This window comes from Nymphalis io, chromosome 11, assembly GCF_905147045.1.
Source record: "Nymphalis io chromosome 11, ilAglIoxx1.1, whole genome shotgun sequence".
Classification (NCBI taxonomy): Eukaryota; Metazoa; Arthropoda; class Insecta; order Lepidoptera; family Nymphalidae; genus Nymphalis; species Nymphalis io.
The window spans coordinates 5,319,957-5,340,667 of NC_065898.1; the positions used below are offsets into that span (position 1 = coordinate 5,319,957).

The 20,711-nt window shown below is 30.9% G+C and overlaps 1 protein-coding gene across 2 annotated transcripts in view; it reads left to right on the forward strand.

The window, feature by feature from the left end:
* The window catches only part of LOC126771824 (cGMP-dependent protein kinase, isozyme 2 forms cD4/T1/T3A/T3B), a 146,234-nt gene that overhangs the window by 43,372 nt on the left and 82,151 nt on the right, over positions 1–20,711 (forward strand). For both annotated transcript variants that reach the window (XM_050491932.1, XM_050491933.1), the window contains exon 2: positions 9,370–10,088. In XM_050491932.1, coding sequence (XP_050347889.1) covers positions 9,604–10,088 — 485 coding nt within the window. In that variant the 5' untranslated portion in view covers positions 9,370–9,603. The remainder of the gene's footprint in view (positions 1–9,369; positions 10,089–20,711) is intronic.

The window sequence follows — 20,711 nt, forward strand, 5'->3', positions numbered from 1 at the left end:
GTGGGTGGTACCTACCCAGACGAGCTTGCACAAAGCCCTACCACCAGTATATTTATACTGCTTTAGTATTTAGTCGAGGAAAGTGAACTATAAATTCAATCACCAATAATGTTGCAGTGCGAATACTTTTTAGCCAATCCGATGTCATTTTGTTGCTAACCTTTATGAAATGTGTATGCTTAGTTATGAAATTACCTATGAAAAAACTGATTTAATGTAAACCAATTTGAAATTCGAAAGCATTCTAAATCATGTCTTGAGTTATGCTTCAAATGACTTATTAAATAAGTATATACATTCGTAATAGTTATATTTCAATGGTGGTAGGGCTTTGAGCAAGATCGTCTGGGTTGGTACCACCCACTCATCAGATATTCTACCGCAAAACAGCAGTACCTGATATTGTTGTGTTCCGGTTTGAAGGGTGAGTGAGCCAGTGTAATTACAGGCACAAGGGACATAACATCTTAGTTCCCAAGGTTGGTGGCGCATTGGCTATGTAAGCGATGGTTGACATTTCTTACAGTGCCAATGTCTAAGGGCGTTGGTGACCACTTACCATCAGGTGGCCCATATGTTCGTCCGCCTTCCTATTCTATAAAAATAAGAAAATATGTATGTATATAAGCTGTTTGAAAAATATATAATAGAATTTTGAATGAACATGTTTAATGGGGTTTAGGTATATCGTTTCAATTAAAAGTCGACCGAATTTAATCGTTAAATTATAACGTTTTAAATATAATGAGTTTTTAAACGTTCTTTTTGCCTATTAACATTTTAAATATATAATATGTATAAAATAATGTTTCACATATATTTGCGCTTCTAATAGCAGTTAATTGAAATGACCTCGACTAGACGTTATATAGATTGCATAAATTAATATATAAGCATAAAAAGGCCTTTTCGCCGGATTTGCCTTTTTTTGTTGAATAATCTAAGTTTATTCAAAAAATACCACATTCGTCAAATGACTTCGTATAAATGTATTCATTTTTTAGTCATATACAGCAGTCAAGTTAATAAATTATAGTCCGACGAGGATATTTTGGCATATGGCCAAAATCATTACCAATATCGACATCTTGTCAAATGACAGCCGCTGTAACAAATAAGTTATACCATATCGAATTTGAAATCCAAAATTTCATTGCTTTGAGAACTCACTTCATTATACACCCGTGAAATGTTGGCTTATGGTGATATACTATTTTGATGCGTGTACTCTTGAAAGTTTATAATTATTATGGTTAATGTGGCATATCAATTTCTGACATTTTACGACAGTTTTCTGCGGTGAGTTTCGAGTTCGTTCTGACAGAATACTGATGGACTAAATTTTATGAAATATAAAGTTTAACATAAGGTATATGTAATTTAATTGTGCCCTAAGGGGGTAAAATCAGGGATGAATATTTGTATGGTAATTGTCTAGCAAGAAATTTAGTAGTTTAATGAAACAACAAACAATTACATTAATATGTGTATTATGTGTATAAGTATGAAAATAAAACTATAAATAATATTGCGTTTATATTATTTTATATAAAAATTGAACTGGTTAAAAGAATATTTGACATTATATTAGTATTTATAGTGCAACAAGGATATTGTGGTAATCCAAATAAAGTATGTAAAATTTTTTTTTGTTGATAAGACATTAATCAAACTACATATAAGCTAAAATTCTTTATTATATTTCAACATTGTACTCTGTACTATTAAAACGCTGCTGGATTCCAAATAAATGAATAAGATAAAAATATATCTCCTTTAAAAACCTGCACATATATATATATATATATATATATATATATATATATATATATATATATAAATTAGGTATAAGTATATACATAAAATAACTTGTACAAAACCATCAAGATTCCGCACCCATTTAAATCTACTTAAATAATTGCTATCATTTAGACTTCTCGGAAACGACTCGAATATTTTAAATAAATTTCGGTTTATACCACATACTGACATTTACGTTTCCATTCGTCAAATTGTTTGTATTTTTTTCCTTTACCATAAACAACGATATTTTTTTTATTATTCTTGTACATGTCATACAGAGAGATTATCTCTATAAGATAACTTAGTTTCGTTGCTAGTGTAATAAAAATAATATATGTATTACGCGCATTTTTTGGCTGTCTTGTCTAGTACGCTTGTACGGCTTTGAATAATATGACAGGTCCCAAGTCGAGCTAATTAAAGTTAATAGGCGTTAGTTAGCGAATTTACACTCTTGTGCCTCGGAGAGCACATAAAGTGTTGCCGTTGGTGCTGCACTGGTTTTTCGGTGGTGCCTTATTCCTCTCCCTTTGGATAAACTGTGAAGTATAATTACTCCAACTACATATGTGTGCAAACACAATTGTGCACAATATCTCCTGCGCAGTTGGCTGGTCCCTATTTAGAACGTCCACTGGAAATTAAAATGGAAATTAAAATATACATACGTAAATAATAATATAATATTTTTTTAGTATTGTGTTTTAACTTCAATCATGTAGTTAAACTAATTTTTATTAAAAAAAAAACATTAAAATTATAAAAAATAATTCAAATTTTTTACTTTAGTGAGTATCGATATACCCTGCGTATAAGACGACATAATTTAAATAAGTTAAGATTTAACTAATTTAAAAATTAGTTTTTTTTAATAATTCTTGATGTCATGTGAATATGACACTGTTTGCAATCCTATAATAAAATAATCTGAATTCTATTTATAGATATAAATAAAAACTATGTTATAATTCGCCGCCAACTTTAATGGAAGCCGAAGCCGGACGGAAGCCTTCAAATTTTAAATTTATTGTATCATTTATATTAGATGTGTTCATTAAGGTAAATATTTAATGTAATTCGATTTTAAACAAATCTTAAATATCTAAATAAGCAATAAATCATTGCGTTATGTTGTCATGTATGTCTAATTTATCTGTGTAAACATTACAGTTTAAAATGCAAATTATATAATGAATAAAATATATACTTATTAATTATTTAAAGTTTTTCATCACAATTAAAAGCAATGATTAATGTTATATATTAATTTTAACATTAACCAGAACAAGTTTTAATCAACATTGATTCTAATGACTTTTGTAATGTAAAGATTATGCATATGCATTTTAAATGTACACGTCTAAAACTGTTTAGTAATTAATTTGCTAATGAACGACAACGAAAAGTAAATCATTCCGAATTAAAATAAAAAAATTATATGTATTTAAATATCACCAAATATATTTCTTAATAGATAACAAATTGCATTTTTGAATTTCGAATATAAATGGAACAATGATTCGCGTAGATGTGACTAGAAATATTTTTGAATTAAAAAGTATTTAATGTGTTGTTTTATTAATTTAAAAAAAAAAATATGTGTACTCTAAAAAGGCACTCCACGATTATCTTTTTAAAAATATTAAATATACAGATACGGCCTGGTTACAGTAATTATATGTATAGATTAAATTGTTTCGAACTTTATAAGTAGGTACAATATGAAATTCATTCATAACTTAATTCTACAAACATTATACCTCACTATGAATAATAATTAAAGCAGCTTTAACTTATTTTAGATCTTATATCGTTATGATAAAAATGAAAATCAAATGTCGCTGTCTTATACTATATATATATACTATTATATAATAATACTTATTATACTTAGTTAATTTCCTTAATGAATGTGGACGCCATTGATTTTAAATAAAATACGTTTTGTGGTAACGTAAGACAAATTCTCGCATCAAATTTACATATTAACCGATGCTATAAATATATTTTCTTCATTCATGGAATGTTTTTATAGCGTGTTTCGATAATATGACATATATCTTGATAAAAAAATCGTATATCAAAAGCGATTTCTTTAATGGATCTTTTCGTGTCAACAATTTTTCACTCCAATTAAGTTAATTTCGTTAAATTGCACATGCGACTTTTGTCCTTAATTTTTTATGCAAACATTACAAAGTTCATGTATTATTTCATTGACATAAATGTATAATTGCGTATGAATGGTCTGTTTTTCGAATGTTTTATTCGAGACTTGTAGACTCCAACAGTCATTGCCATCTAAACTTTAATAGTTATGAGGCAACATTGACAAGGTATAAACCACTTCACTTACTCATTAGTTTTTGTATCTCTAATTTGTAAAATAACAGAATGTAAATAACCCACTGCTTGGCTAAGGAGTCCTTTTGAGGAGAAGGTGTGGAGCTTATTCCACCACGCTGCTCCAATGCGGGTTTATGCACATGTGGTGGTTCTACTACTGGTAGGGCTTTGTGCAAGCCCGTCTGGGTAGACACCAGCCATTCATCAGATATTCTACCGCAAAATAGCAGTAATTGGTATTGTAGTGTTCCGGTTTGAAGGGTGAGTGAGCCAGTGTAATTACAGGCACAAGGGACATAACATCTTAGTTCCCAAGGTTGGTGGCACATAGGCGATATAAGGAGTGGTTAGAATTTCTTACGTCACCAATGTCTATGGACGGTAATGACCACTTACCATCAGGTGGCCCATATGCTCGTCCGCCTGCCTATACTATAAAAAAAATGTGGCAGAGTTTCATTGAAATTAGAGACAAGCATGTTTCTTCACGATGTTTTATTTCCGATGTAAATTCTGTGGTGCCTGGGTTTGAGCTATCATCGGTTAAAATTGACGCGTTCTAACGATTATCGTCTCAGATCTCTCTAAAATAAAAACAAATACATTGTGTGTACTCATGAAAAATAACCTCTGTCTGATATCTCGGTGATATTATTTATCTGTGATCTTTCTGTGATGAAGGACTTGAAAATTTTGTATACGATTCAAAATAATGTAATAGTCATTATTCTTTATCTTTGTGGAAAAATTTACCTTTTAAGATTTTTATTTATCTCACTGTTCTTTGAAGTTTTATTACTAAATGTGAAATTGAGTAAGATAACGAATATGTGGATTTCTATAAGATCTTTGTAAATATAAAAGAATAACTTATCCTTGACTTGTAAATAGTATTTCGCTGAATAATAAATATGTGTTTAAAATCGTAAAAAAATTAACGCCATTATTAATCATATTTTAACTTGTAAAAATTTAAATTGAAATGAAAGTAAGAAATTTATTAAAATTAAATATAAATTAATAGTTAGATTATATCCTGAAAACCACATAACTTTAAAATATAGGAGTCGAAATGTGAAAAAAAAATCACTATAAAATTAAAAAAAAAATACGAAAGGCGATAATCTGTATAATTTATATACATATCTAACTGATTGACTGTCATATCAACGCACAGTTCAAACTACTGATTCCTGCTCAATGCAATTATATACGGGTTCCTTTTACACAGTATTACTTGCTATAGAATGTATCACGGCGAGTGCACTGAGGAATTATACTCCCTCATTCCTGCTTCCCCTTTCCTTCACATGTCTACGCATGCTGGCTCTCGATGTCACCGCCTAACTGTAACATCAATTCCATTGCACACGAAGAAATTTGGCACCACTCAGTTATGCGATAAAGAATCTAGACTTCAGACAGAATCTAGAATCTTACAACCTGGGTTCCTTAAAACTTGGCGTCAAGAGGCATCTTGCGGGCCGGCAAGGCGGGGGCGGCTAGTGCAGAACATTCTTCCCGACTGTACTGGCCGTCGTCGCGTTTGGACTCCACTACCACCTACCATCAGGTGGAGTAGTCATTTGCTTTCCCGGTATATAAAAAAAATGTAGGTTAGCATTAAGGAAGGATTTTTAAAGAAAGAGCTATAGAAATTGGCATTTAACAAACCAGATTAACAACGTGAGCAGAGCCGTGGGTATAGAGCTAGTTTATAATAAAATCTTTATTTAATGTTACAAAGTAATCTGACGCAACAAATTGGCTACAACTCGGCTAGATTGTGACAACGCTGGTTTTTCAGTGGCTGCCTTATGAAGCGAAAACGATAACTTTTAACATAAAATATATATAATTTAAACCTGACACTTCTTCACATGACAACACTGACAAACCTGACACTGACTTCAACCATTCGTATTACGATTAAGTAACCTTCACACCATTGACCTTTGTTTCATCTTATATGTTTTAGCAATTGTGTGCATATGAGATATTTAAAACTCGTAATGAAATACCTATCATCAGAAACACCCACTTTTTAATGTAGTGTAAGGTTATAATTAGCATAATAATTCGATGCAAGGTACTTTAATTTCACTTAAAAATTTACTTACTATCGAAGATAGACATTTTAGGTCAAAGGTTTCAGCGTTTTATAGCCCATTTATTAAAGGTAGAAAGCTATATAACATCACGTGACCTAACAACCACGGGCGCAGTATAGTTAGTTTAATATAAAATTACCAAAGTAGAATATAAAAAATGTTTTACTATAAACGGTAACCCTATGTTATGTTCTGCGACATAATAAACGTGACGAGGTGAATCGAATAGCTTCTTATTAATTTATTTTCCTTTTTATCTTCTTTCCACTTGATGGTAAGTGGTAACCACAAGTAGCGTAGCAGCCAATGCAACCAATGCGGCAGCATGGAGGCTGAGCGAGTCCCAAATGACTACTTTATACAATATAGTTTATTATAATCGATAAGAAACCGCAAGAAAAAAATATTCTGCAGGCAATTTAATTCCTCACACACATATTAAGCTATATTATTTTTACGAGGACAAAGAGAAATGATTGTATGGTTCTCTAAGCTCAATTCGTTACCACGTCTGGTATAAACGATAACTTGTGTTTCTCCCCTTCCAAATTTTGTCTTGGAGCCCAAAAAAATTAATTACGTCACTGGTGACCACTACCACACGCTATATACATGACACTTTCAAGTGACATTCCATATACCGACAATGCATCGCTCACTAGACATCTGCTTTTTGGCTGTATAATAGATGATGAATGTTAGTGGGCTTGAACAAAGCCAAAACAAGTAAAATTTCATCGCGGAATACACATTTTATATAACCTTTCGCATTTAGAGTATGATTCAGAGTAGTTAGCATAACGAATTTTGAGACTTTAGAGCATATCTCGAAAGTTATGGAATTGGAATAAAATATTTTAGACATTGACGTAAAAGTCCGCCTTGTTCGGGTTACAGAATGTACGTGATTTATAATCTATATTTAATCGGTAATACACTATAGTGGCAATGAAAATATATTCGTTATTATTGGCCGAGTGCCTTATCACCTTCGAGTTATTTTCTATAAAGTTCGTCTTTTTGTTTGTACAGTTGAATGAAGCTATTCTTAATTATAAAAAAAAACCTCATTCCCCTAAGTGTATACTGTTGTTATTGCGTAGTAAATGAATCTTGAAATGAATACAATACTGACTTTGAACCGTAAGTGATAACTTATGCTAATTTTGAAGTCGAAGTGTATATTTAAATTTCGGAAATATGTTGTAATTGATAAGAGATACTTATAGATTACATAACCCGGTACATTTAATGCCTAATAATAAATCCCATTTTTCAATCTGTTCATTTGACCGTAATAATCAACATTTAGAAGATTATTATTTAATAATCATATGTATATAATCTCCATAATTCTCGTCTTTCGAAACACAGGGGACTGATTATTTGCACAACAGTTGGGCATTGACAAGTTGTTGTCAGCATGTAATATAAGTTGAAGTATAAGGCAAAATAAAGTATTGTAAAATAAAAATAAAAATAAAACTATATTAAAACGATATCGTTTAATGTCAAAACACTATAATTAAAATTTAATATCATTTACTAGGTGTTGAAAACTTTTGATATTGTTGGTAAATTTAATTATTTACTTTTTTATAAATAATTACGTAGAAGGTCCTTCGTTATTCAGCCCAGTCTGGACTTGTTCTCTGATATGACATATCGTTCGCAGTCGTCAATTCGAATTTCGAAGATTAGATTGTCAGCATCATGTGGTCATACGCAATTTTAAATCAGGTGATCAATTCTCTCTTAACACAAATATGTTATCATATTGATAGTAAATATCAAATCACTTCATCAAACAAAAGATCGGTATTAATAGTTTCTGAAAAATAATCTGATTTTAGAATGACATGCAAAAAGCTCAAATATACATACAATATATACATACTCTTAGATCATCATCGCTATCATAATTTCAACCTGTATTCATTCACTGCTGGTTGCTGGGTGCAAAAATTATTTTTTATATTCCTTTAGTTAGCGGCTACCAATTCCCATATCTACAGCAATGTACGAAATACAAACCATTTCTTATATTTCTCTCATGTCTGTAATTACACTGGTTTACCTTAAACCGAAACATAGAAATATAATACTATTTGTATAGAATGGTGAGTGGGTGGATAGCTTACCACCGACAGTTCTTATACTTTCGAGAGCTGTATTATCCTTCGCATGCATTACTAATTAAAGTGAAAATATATTTTTGATACCCTAAAAATGTATTAAAAAAACCTTGTTTTACGGTTATGGTAGGTATCGTTAGGACGTATTAGTAGGACATCTCTATTAGAACCTTACATATATAATTTCTCGAATTCAAATTAGTATTTGAATCCAAATAGCCCAGCTAAGACTTCTTAGTACATAATCAGGTCTTAAACAAGACATAGCATTAAGATATTATCTTACTAAGAGCGTACGTAATTCCATTAAAGTTATTAAAACGATATATCGTTTTTATTGTTTTATTTTAGTGATAAACATAACGTATATGTTGATTCAGAATAAAACAAATGATGTCAAGTTTCATTATACCTAGTCAATGGTTTCGCTTGATATGTTTTGACGGATATAAAATATTTTCTTGACCTCCGTATCTCGGTTACATAATATTCTAAGATAAATCTTGTCAAATAATACATCATACACACTTTAGAGATTTGCTATATAGTTTTGTAACGTCGTCACGGATAAACTTCCAAATAATTTTTTTTTATGAAATTAGACGATTCCTTATCGTTTGTTCCTCTAAAGATAGCAAATACTTCGTTTATTAACAAGCCATTTTCATGTGAATTAATTGAATCAACTTATTTATCTTAATTTATAATAATATTTTTCGAATGCATTAAATAATAATTAAAACGTGAACTTTGTTATGTTTTATCAAAATAATATAAATTAAAGATCTTTATCAAAATTGTATACATTTGTTTTTAGGCTCTGTAAAGCTATAGCAACGTGCGATAAATAAAAGAATGTTTGAAAAAAGATTGGGTAATCTAATTATTTAGATAGATAACAGTTATGTAAAAATAATTAAACAATATTTATTTTGACAAATAGCAGATAGTATAATGAGAAATGTAATTTGCAGGGCGTCACCGAGGCACGCGGGGCTGACGACGGCGTAGGATCGTGTATCAGCACTACATCGTCTGGCCGCGCACAGGTCGCACGACTCGCACGCACGAACCCACACACATCCTGCACTTCCCTACATTGTGACTACGAACATAAACGAACTCAGTGCCTGTGAACAAAACACGTGAAACTAATTAAACCAAGTGCAATCCTCAGTGATTCGGTGCAAGGCTCGGTAGCCGAGTGAATGCGCGTCTGTTTCGATACCCTCTGCTTTGGATCGTCGCAGCGAACAGCTGTTGACGATGAGCCGAGGGCCGTAGTGAATACTGGTGGAGGAGCGCTTACCGTGGCGCCTACTGTCAACGGCGATAGACGTGCCTTAGACGAAACATATCGAGAAGAATTAAATGGTAGAATGGGGACTCCTAGTGCAATGAATTCCGATCAAGAGAATTGTGTTGCTAACGCAGCGGCTACTGATGATATGCAGCCCCTTATCGAGAGGATAAGGGAATTGGAGGCGTTGCTTAAGCAACGTGACCAGGAGATGTTGGAACTACGCTCACAACTCGATAAATTGCAGAGCGTTTTTCCGTATCAACAATATGCCAGAGGCTCCAGGGCTCCCAGGAAGCAGAGAGCTCAAGGTATATCTGCTGAGCCCCAGACGAGCTCGTCTCTGCAAGATTTGGCTCACCAAACATTCCGGATCTACGATAAAAGCGAGACGTAAGTACCAATTCTGTCTTATCTCAGTACTTGAAAAATATTTTCCACTGTATCAATATTATTCTTGCAGTTCAATAGACATCAAAACAAAATGAAATTAAAACATATTAGTATATTTTAATAACAAAACCTCTGCACCAGAAAGACGTTTGTTTAATATTATGTATTTCATTTAAACCGTTTTACATTTATCGATTTAGAATTTTGAAATTCAAAATAACAAGTTATACAAACGAATATACGTCTTTATTTTTCGGTGTTATTGATATTCTTTAGCAATGTGAAAATATAAACATTAAGTTTCCCATATTTTCTCGGAACCACAGTTTTACCTTCACAATCTAATATTATGGTATATAAAACACACATGGCTATATTTAATTGGCAATATGTCCAATGTCAAATTGTAAATGTTTATCATATCAAGATGTAATTAAAATTATAGGAAACCAAGGGAAAACATGACAGAAAAGTAATTGCTTTAGTTTTATGACTTTTGATTCCGTATCAAATGTAGTGTAATAGATTTTATCATATATTTTATTAGTTAATACAGGTATTGCAACGCATGCCAGGGCATGCGTTGCAATGCCGTCTTGCGCTTAAATGTTCTCCGTGCTCAATTGTTATGGCGATCGCTTGATTGTTATAAAAATTGATGCGCTGTAGCGCTATCTAGCGGTGAATTACAACAATGTATATAGTATAAAAACATCCCTAAAAAATACATATATATGTCATTTGTCATGGTGATCTCTCAAACGGTGTCGAAGTTAATTAATCTTAAACATTAACAAATTTATGTATGTGTGTGTGCTTGCTGTGTTTCAATTACATTTAATGATATCCACATAATGATCGGATATTCAACTTTACATCAACAATCGTGACTTTTGAACGTAGAATTTGTTTACGTAATTTACACTGTAAACAAATATCTTAAATCTCATTGCAAATAGACAAAAATATCTAAAAATAAATGTAATACGCAAAGGCCGTGATGTATTAAATACACATTTTTTATCTGTTAACAATGATTACATTTATATAAAAATAGATTTGTTTTAAAGGAGTAATATATAAATATTCTGTAGTAATGACAAAGCTATCTTATATTCGTCATTCCTACTAATGCTCTAATAAAGATATTTCTAGTATCCTAGTCGTGATGATAATACATATATATGATATATATGGTAATATATATTATTTAAAAATAACAAATCAGATGAGTAGATTGTTAGTAAATCACCTTCGTCCTTAGAATTTGGTATGAATACACATTACATAGTATCAAAAATGCTACCTATATCTGTATTAACACTAGTTCAAAAAGTGTCCTTCGTTGAGAGAATTGACAACAAACTTACGAATGTATGTTTGATTAGTTAACTAATAGTTTTTCTCTTCTTCTTCTTTTCTTTATATGTAAAATAATTTATGATAGAGAGAGAGAGAGAGAGAGAGAGAGAGAGAAATCAGTGTTTAACTAAATACCCGCTAAAAAACGTTTACAAATAAGGCCGTTATTGTTATTTAATACTACTTAAAAATATAAGTATTTAAGAACTAAATCACTCCTGTGCCCCCTGATACGCAGGCGAAGTCGTGGCCGGAAACATGCATTTATATAGCGGCTAATTAATTTCAAGTAATTCGAATATAACATTATGCATTGATGATAAATAAACCGGTCAAGTTCATATTACGCAGTTAGCATCCGATATAATATAGGGTACCATTGTTTTTGCAGTAAAATTGTATGTAGTGTCATTTATATACGTATTATTTATACGAGATTGTCGTTGCATATGGGAATATTATAAATTAAATGCTTTATGCCTATTGTTATAAATATATATATTTACATGAAACGTGTATGATAAAGTTATATATATCTATATAATAGGTGTGATCTGTTTACATAACTTTAGTTTTTATAAAACAGGTACTTTTACAACGATACTAAGTACTGCTGTTTTAGGGTAGAACATCTGGTGAGTCAGTGGTACCTACCCAGACGGGCTTGCACAAAGCCCCACCACCAAGTAAAATTCAAGAAATTCTCCATATCAGCCATAAGTTAGGAAGTTGTCAGTGTAAAACTCCCATGTTTCGAAAACCCGTTGGATCGCTGTTCCATAGGACTATAAGGATCGGATGAGTGCACCTTTGTGTATTCACACTCTTGTGCACTTTGATAACTCTTGCGAACTACGATGACGCACACATTAGTCAGTCAGCTTGGAAATTGTTACGTATTTAATCCATTCAATGAATTATTTAAAGCTTTGAATATCCTAGCAAAACCTGCAGCGTGTTCCGAAAAAGATTATAGTATAAAATTTTATAATACATATTACTACATAATATAAATTCTAAAATGACTCTGTCTGTTTTTCTTTCATGGTTAATCGACTGAACCGATTTTGATGAAATAATAATATAATTATGAAGCAAGCTTGAACCCTAAGGGAGGACTTAGGCTACTTTGTATACCTAACAGCAGAACTGCCTAGTAGTCTACTTGCTGCGTTCCGCAGCTTCGCCCGATTTAAATTCAGACTATAAATAAGATTATTATTAAATAAAAGTATTCGTTAATATATTACTTTTTATCTTCATTTAAATACTTTGTATTGCTGTTAGGGTTTGAGTTGTGAGTGATCTAGTTACAGTACAGACAAGAGTTATTTTACTTACACTTATTTTGTCTTTAACGGGCCGGTTGGCTTGGTTGGTAGATATATGCCTTTCACGCCGAAGGTTGTGGGTTCGATTCCCACCCAGGTCAGTCATTTGTTGACAGACATGAACATTTTTTTATTTATGTTATAATGTTTTTATTAAATCGGTTTACACGATTAATCTAACAATAACTGATAGCTTAATAAGCTTTAAAAACACGTGAAGCATTAAAGAGACAAATGACAGATTTGATTGTAATATTTTTTTTAATGTCTCATAGCTAAAATATATATTATATATTTTGAAATGAATAAAAAATAGTAAATACAGTTGAATAAGGCAAAAACTTTTGCCATATATAGTGCATCGGAAATTCTTTCATCTAAAGTTAAATGATAAATGACAATGGTGTTTGAATATCGCGTTTTCGTGAAACACAGGCACTTCAAAAATAAAACTTTTTGTCATTAAATCCCTGAAATCATACAAAACAATATTAATATACACAAAAGAAAACTAAGGAAAAAAATCTATTTGTTAATCCCATTAACCCATATATTATAATATATAAGCCGTAGAGTTTCAACAAACATATTATGCATAAATATTTAATGTAACTTAACGTTAAATTAATAAAATATTATTAAAATCATTTAAGAATTATACTAAGTATAGTTTATAATGTAAATTATCTTTATTTACTAGGTGGTAGGGTTTTGTGCAAAGCTGTCTGGTTAGGTGGCACCCAAGTACCCACTCGGATATTCTACCGCTAAATTGTTTCGTTTTGGTTTAAAGGGTGACTGAGCCAGTGTAACTACATCATAAAAAACATAACATCTTCGTTCCCAAGGTTGGTGGCGCATTGGCGATGTATAGAGTGGTTAATATTTCTTACATCGCCAATGTCTATGGGCGCTGATGACCACTTAACATTATAATTGCTGTTTCGTAAGTGTACACATCTCTGAAATATCAAAAATCACAAGCGAAGTATCATTTCATGGTCCTTATCTCACGAGCTGTAAAGTTTTCGTTGAATATAATAAAATTAACTTTAACGTCTTAAGTAATGTATTAAATAACTTTTATAGTATTACTTTTATGTTACTAAAGGATTTTAATTGACTCATAAAAACAACAGACTGCTATGCGTTTAACGATCATCTAAAAGGAGCCGACTTGTAAATTTTGTACGTACGTAATATTGTGAAAACTGATTTTGAAATTCGATATTTTAAAATTTAACTTGACCTGCAAATCAAAATTATTGTCTTAGTAAAACATCGGAACTAGTTTTAAAAAATCATTTGTTTTTCTAACGTGTATATTTTAATAAACCGAACCAAGCTTAGTACTTGGTTTCTTTATGTACACTAATTTTACTACATAATTATATGAATTACTTCTAATTATTTTAGTAACTATTTAAACAATAGCGTTTTAAGTTATGAACGGAGTAAAATATAAAGGTGCGCTTACATTAATTTCGCGCACCAGATTTGCTCCGCGAATTTAGACTAACTCTAATGAGACGTTAGCCACGAACAAATAGCGCTCTGCTTTTTGGTCGCACAAAAATCGCTGCAACACCACGCTCATCCGAAAGAATAAACTTCAAGATCGTGAACACACGAGCTGTTGCAGAAGTGTGAAACGACATATGTATGTATGTTCGCGAATGTACTAGATACTCATCCTTTGGAAATGTATGGCAGTTGCTCAATGTAATATTGAATTAAATAAGGATAAGTAGTTGTTAGTTATATGATTATTTTATAAAGGTTACATATAAAAACATTTATCCTTAAAATACATTGAATAAACAAACATTACGTTACCTTAGAACGTATTACTACGTATGATGTGTATAGATGTAGTAAGACAAAATTTAATTTTCTTATTGAAATACTTGTAAATAAATGTGTTTATAAAGAATACATACTTCCCGGCCTATTCCGCGAGATAATTCACTATACCAAGTACTTTTTACTATAATTACTACGTATTTACTTTCTAGTTTTATTTATATTGTTAATTATGCAATTAAACTCCTGAATTCAGATATATATAACAATTATAAAATTGAATTTATCGATAATATAATACATAATCATGATTATAAACGCTAAATAAAGTCAATTGATTGTAATTAAATATAACCTATTCTTATTATTTCTACGGAGTCTTCGAGAGACCATTCTGGATCATTCTGGAACCATCTTACACAAATGAAATAAACTGTCATTGATCGTTTGAATTCTCTAGGTGTTTTGGTAGTTTTATTACCCAAATTGGTCAATTATGCTATTTTTACGATAAAAACGTATAAGTCACATGTTAATCACTAATTAAAATTCGTAGCGCGAATGCTATTTACTTGCTATTACCCAAAAGTGATAAAAGCGTGAAATACACCATGAATTTTAAAACCTTCATTAGTATTCGAATAGTTTAAATATAGAACAGTTTTAGCAACAGTGTCCTTTATTCACAGCTAAATTTATAGTCCAATATAAAAGATTACTTGTAATTACTGCCTTAACATGGTGGTTCCATTAAAATGGTTATTTAGGTATTCTAAAAATATGTCTTTGCTTTGCGTTATGTTGAGACGACTGCCTCTTTCTCTATTTTAAAAATTATCTATAGTGTCGTCTATCAGCACAATCTTGTTGCTGTAAGGATTTTCATTAGAAATAAACCTCCCAGTATAATAATACTGTAGTAGTATTATTATTTCTCTAATAATTTTTATAGTTACAATGATCGTGATAGATCAATATCATGTTAATTTTTGGCGCAAATGAGATTTTATCATATCCAATTTCATAATATGCTTAGCTACTAATGTTTAAATCTTATTTGGCAGTAGAATATGCGATTAATATAACATTTAGGCTCAATGTAATGTATTTATTGAATTAATTAACGTGGTGTCTCGTAAGCTTGACGAAGAGGGACATCAGAGCTACTAAGCGATCTAGATAAACTCCCTTGGCATTTAATTAGCATATATTAGCAGTTTAAAAAAATATTGTCAAAAGTGTTGGTTCAAGGCGACGAGATAACCTTACCCGATTATTCTTTATCGTTACGACATCTAACCCGTATGCTAGGAACGTAAACAGGTTTCAATTTTTATTGTATTTGGGACGTTTTATAGTTGCAAGCGACGAACGTGTGTTTACCTCATTTGCATGAACTGTTTCCTTTTAAGGTATTTTTATCTCTATGTTTACAAGCTGTCGTTGTGGTATTGATAATATCGAATCAGTCGTATAATTTTTGGATTTAATAAGCTGGGTTTTTTATTTTAGCTGATTTAAGTAGTGAAAGTTTGATTTTTGAATTGTCACGTTCGATTTTAATTTAAAATTTACACATTGATTATTCTTACAAGATAATAATTTTAATGCTTTTTTATGAAATTATACTGTTCGATTTAAAAAGTTAATTTTAAACTTATACAACGGAAAAATTACGTAAAATGGAATTGATAAATTTATATACAGAATCAACTTTAAATTTTCAAATTAGGAATCTTTTGGATATGTATTTCGATCGGCCATCTTTGGCGAACCGCATATATTACCCCGAATTACCTTAACAGTATCAAATGCGGTTGATCCATAAACGCCGACAATTTTTCAAAGCAAGACATACACATACATATTTCTCTTATCTAAAATATTTTGACAAGTTAGTAATGACTATAATTTAATGTATTACAAAACTGAACTCTATCAAAATGTAAATGGGTTCATCGTAAGAAATAGAAATACTTAACAGAACAGATTATATATATGTATATATATGTACTATTGTTCTTAAAAAAAAAAACAGTGCACTGTTTTGAGTTTATTTCATCTTTTAAACTAATAAATGAGTTTGTTTTCAATGTATCTTATATATAGTAATTAGTTATATAAATTCTTATACGGTTGATTATTGCCTAAAATCCATATTTGCTTATTAGCATCTGTTTATTTGAATTTTATTTTAATTTACAATTAGTGTATAAATAAGAAATTAAGCGCATGAAAATGCAGTAGTGCTTGCCCGTTTGAAACTACTATAATCGGTTAAGATTCACGCGTTCTTACCACTGGGCCATCTCGGCTTATTATAATTCATCTCGTGCTTTACGGTGAAGGAAAACATCGTGAGGAAACTTGCATGTGTCGAATTTCACTGAAATTCTGCCATTGTTCTGCAATCCGCATTAGAGCAGCGTTGTGGTATAAGCTCCAAACCTTCTCAAAAAGGGAGAGGAGGCCTTAGCCCAGCAGTGGGACATTCATATGCTTTTACTGTTTCTAAATAATTAATTAAAATAAAATAAGAACAAACCAATTAAATTTTAAACCGTGAAAGTATGTTTTATCTTATCCGTAACTGCATTCGAAACAAACTAATTATATTTTATTTGCATGGTTATCACCAAGCCGCGTGTATTGCTAGTGTTATAGAACATAGGAATGTTTACTTACTATCTAATATGTAACTGTCAGAAACTAACAAATCGCGGTAATTTATTTCTATCTAGATTTATATACATAGATTAGATTATAATAAATATAAATCATGATTTTTTAATGTTACGTCTATAAATATATAACTTATTCGTGGTTTCTTAGTGGCTTATGAGAATGACAAGCATGATTGGTATCATCATTTTAATTATATGTACAAAGAACTGAGATGACCCAGTTTTAAGAACAAAAGAATATTATCCGAAGATAGCGGGCTAAAACACAGGCAAGCGCCGCTGTATTTTCATGTGCTTAATTTGTGTTAAAATTGTGCCACATGAGTATCGCCAACACGCATTGGAACAGCGTGGAGGAATAAGCTTCAAACCTTCCCAAAGAGCTTAGCCCAGCAGTATGACATTCAAAGGCTGCTACTTATAAAATACAACGTTTAACAAAATTAAAGAATGAAAGAAAGAAGAATAATGTGATCGTTTTTCATCACAGTTCATCTAGCCTTATGATTCAGAGTATGATGTTTATAAATTTCTTTTTATGGAAACGTTTTTGGAAATACCATTTGAGAAAATAATATTGGGAATCAATTATTTGTGATTACAACAATAAAAAATCATATTAAAAAAATTAAAGTAAGTAAGTAGACATGTATAGGTATAGTTTAGACGGGCGAAGCCGCTACCGATAATCTAGTATGAGTAATTCCTCAGTATAATTTAAAAAAAAGTAAAAGAACTTTTTAAATATAAATGAATATACTATACGCAAATTGCTTCAAAATGTTAAGTCAATGATTTAAGAAGTACCACATCCCATAACTCTAATTTAAGTAGGTAACAACGCAACAGACACGCAAGACAAATAAATTCGATCATTCAGAGTTGAAATACAAGCGCGGAGTAGTCGAATCCCAAAGATGGCAATGAGAGAAATCTCGTTTTCCAATTTGGCCTTTAAGATATGCCTTGCGAGTATAAACTTTTTTTTAAAACAATTTATTACCATCTTGTTAATCCTAGCTCGTATTCAAAGCGATTGTGAAATTACTAGAAAATCGCGTGCGAATTTGAATCGCGACCACAAATTTTATTCAAACTGACGTTCAGTGCTAGCCGTTAAAGACGTTCAAACGAGTATCATCTTTAAGTTCAAAAGGAATGGGTCGATAATAGCATAACGTTCCATTGAATTAATTCGTATGAACCAGATACGAGATGATATTCCGATGTAATGCTTTAAGACGTCTATATCCAATTACGATGTATCGTTTCAGTTATTCACTAATGATAGTTTTGTAAATTTTCAATGTTACACGATAACGTTTCTATAACAGCTGAAGTCATTTCTGTTTTACTAAATGTGTGTCAAGAGATTCAAGAGCGCTATTCGAGTTCATTTTATTGTTCAAGTACTGCGGCCGACTTGAGGAAGGACACCTGCCTTGATATCATTAAACTAGGATATTAGCAATGTAACAGTTCATTAGTCTTGATTAATGTTTACATACGATGCTTATAAGATATTTTTATGTTTTATTTATCTCTTAATTTGATTTTGTTTACATTATTAATGACTGCCTTAGGTTGGAAATATTCGTGGAATTTATATGATAAAGTTTTTAATTATTGACAAAGTATTTGATGTTTATTCATTGATATGAAAAGCAAAATTCTGATTGTGATCTCCCGCAGACAAATTCCGGAAAAACTATACTAGAAAATGTAGAACTTGAATTTTCAAAATTGAAATAATTGCATTAAAATTATTATTATATTATTGATAAAGAATGGTATTGATTGATTGATTATGATTGAGTCTGATCATTGAATTTGAATTTTAAGTACCATTTTATATAAGTAAGACCTGCACACAAGTTTGCATAATTTATTATTTTTTTACAATGCTTGATCGTAGTTTCACCGTCTCCGATACCTTTACACATCCCGTGAGATTTGCTAGGACAATTTCGATACAAATTACCTTACGTTTAATAGTATATGATTATTGTGTTTGAGTCTAATATACCGTTTGTGAGGATTAAATCTTACATAATTAAACACAATGATAAAAATCGGTCGCAATTCGCATTTTAAAAATTAATATACTAATTTAATTTATTTTATTTCATTGTAAAACTTAAACTAAATCAAAAACGCCAAAACAATCAAATTAATCGAATTACATAACTAATATAATGACATTTATTCGTTTAACATCAATTTAATAGTACGTTTAATATGGAATAGACATTTGTTTTCTTTTCATAATATTTTAAATTCGGCCATAAAAGCTTTTTATTAAGATTTAACATCCATTTTTTATGAGTTTATTAACCTTTGCTATATATAATTATAAAAAAAATATTTTTATATGTAACCATATTTTTTATATAAAATTAGCTATTAATATGTTTCTTTTGTATGGCATAAAAAAATTGTTACGAAAAAAATCTGGATGTCGACAACACCGCCACCAATAGGTGAACCTATAATTACATACATAACTTTCAACAAAATCGGTCACGTCTATTAGGAGGGGAAGAATAACATATTTTTATATAAAAAAATCGATGTGCATTTGATGATATTTGATAAAGCATTTTTTATACTGAATAATAAATTAAATAATAATAATAACATTTAACATTAAATGTATGCATTTTAAGTTAAATAAGTATACGAATTTGTTTGACTCATTCGAAAATTGATTAGATATCGATGCATCCGTTCGATGCTCAATGCGTATGCGCAGACCTCATTCAACTAAATGTATAAATATAATTTGACTTAAAATGAGATTGACGTTGATAAATGCTAACAGCAAATCGTTTATCCATTTAAATTTACTTAAAAATAATTAATGGGTTATTTAAATATGAAAAAGTAAAAGTGTTACAGTGCAACTAAACTAAGGTTATATACAGAAATTTTTATGAAATACAAAATTAAATTAAAAAGAACAAAATACACATTACAAATTTAAAGCAGAAACATGCCGTCTAAAAGATTGTCCTGTGGCATTGTACCCAAGACGCTGGCACTGTTGCCTCTTTGCACCGCTAGACTCAGCCTTTGGGCTAAATAAGCGCCAGTTTTTGGGTCACCAGAAGTGTGGACCGGTTTCTTAGAAATATCTTTTATGATTCTTTTTGTATCGGACGACCTATATACTAAACTAATAAATTATAAAAAATTGTCATCAACGACCTGAGTTATATTACATATATGTTACCGTATTACTATTGTATAATGGCGTATGTTACTACTCGGTAGCGATAGACGGTGCCAAATGGGCCAATTGGGATGGTAAGTGTTCACCACCGGCCGTAGACATTGGCATTGTTAGAAATGTTGACCATCGCTTACATCGCCAATGTGCTGGTGGCACATTGGCGATGTAAGATGTAACATCTTGGGAACTAAGAAGATGTTATGGCCCTCGT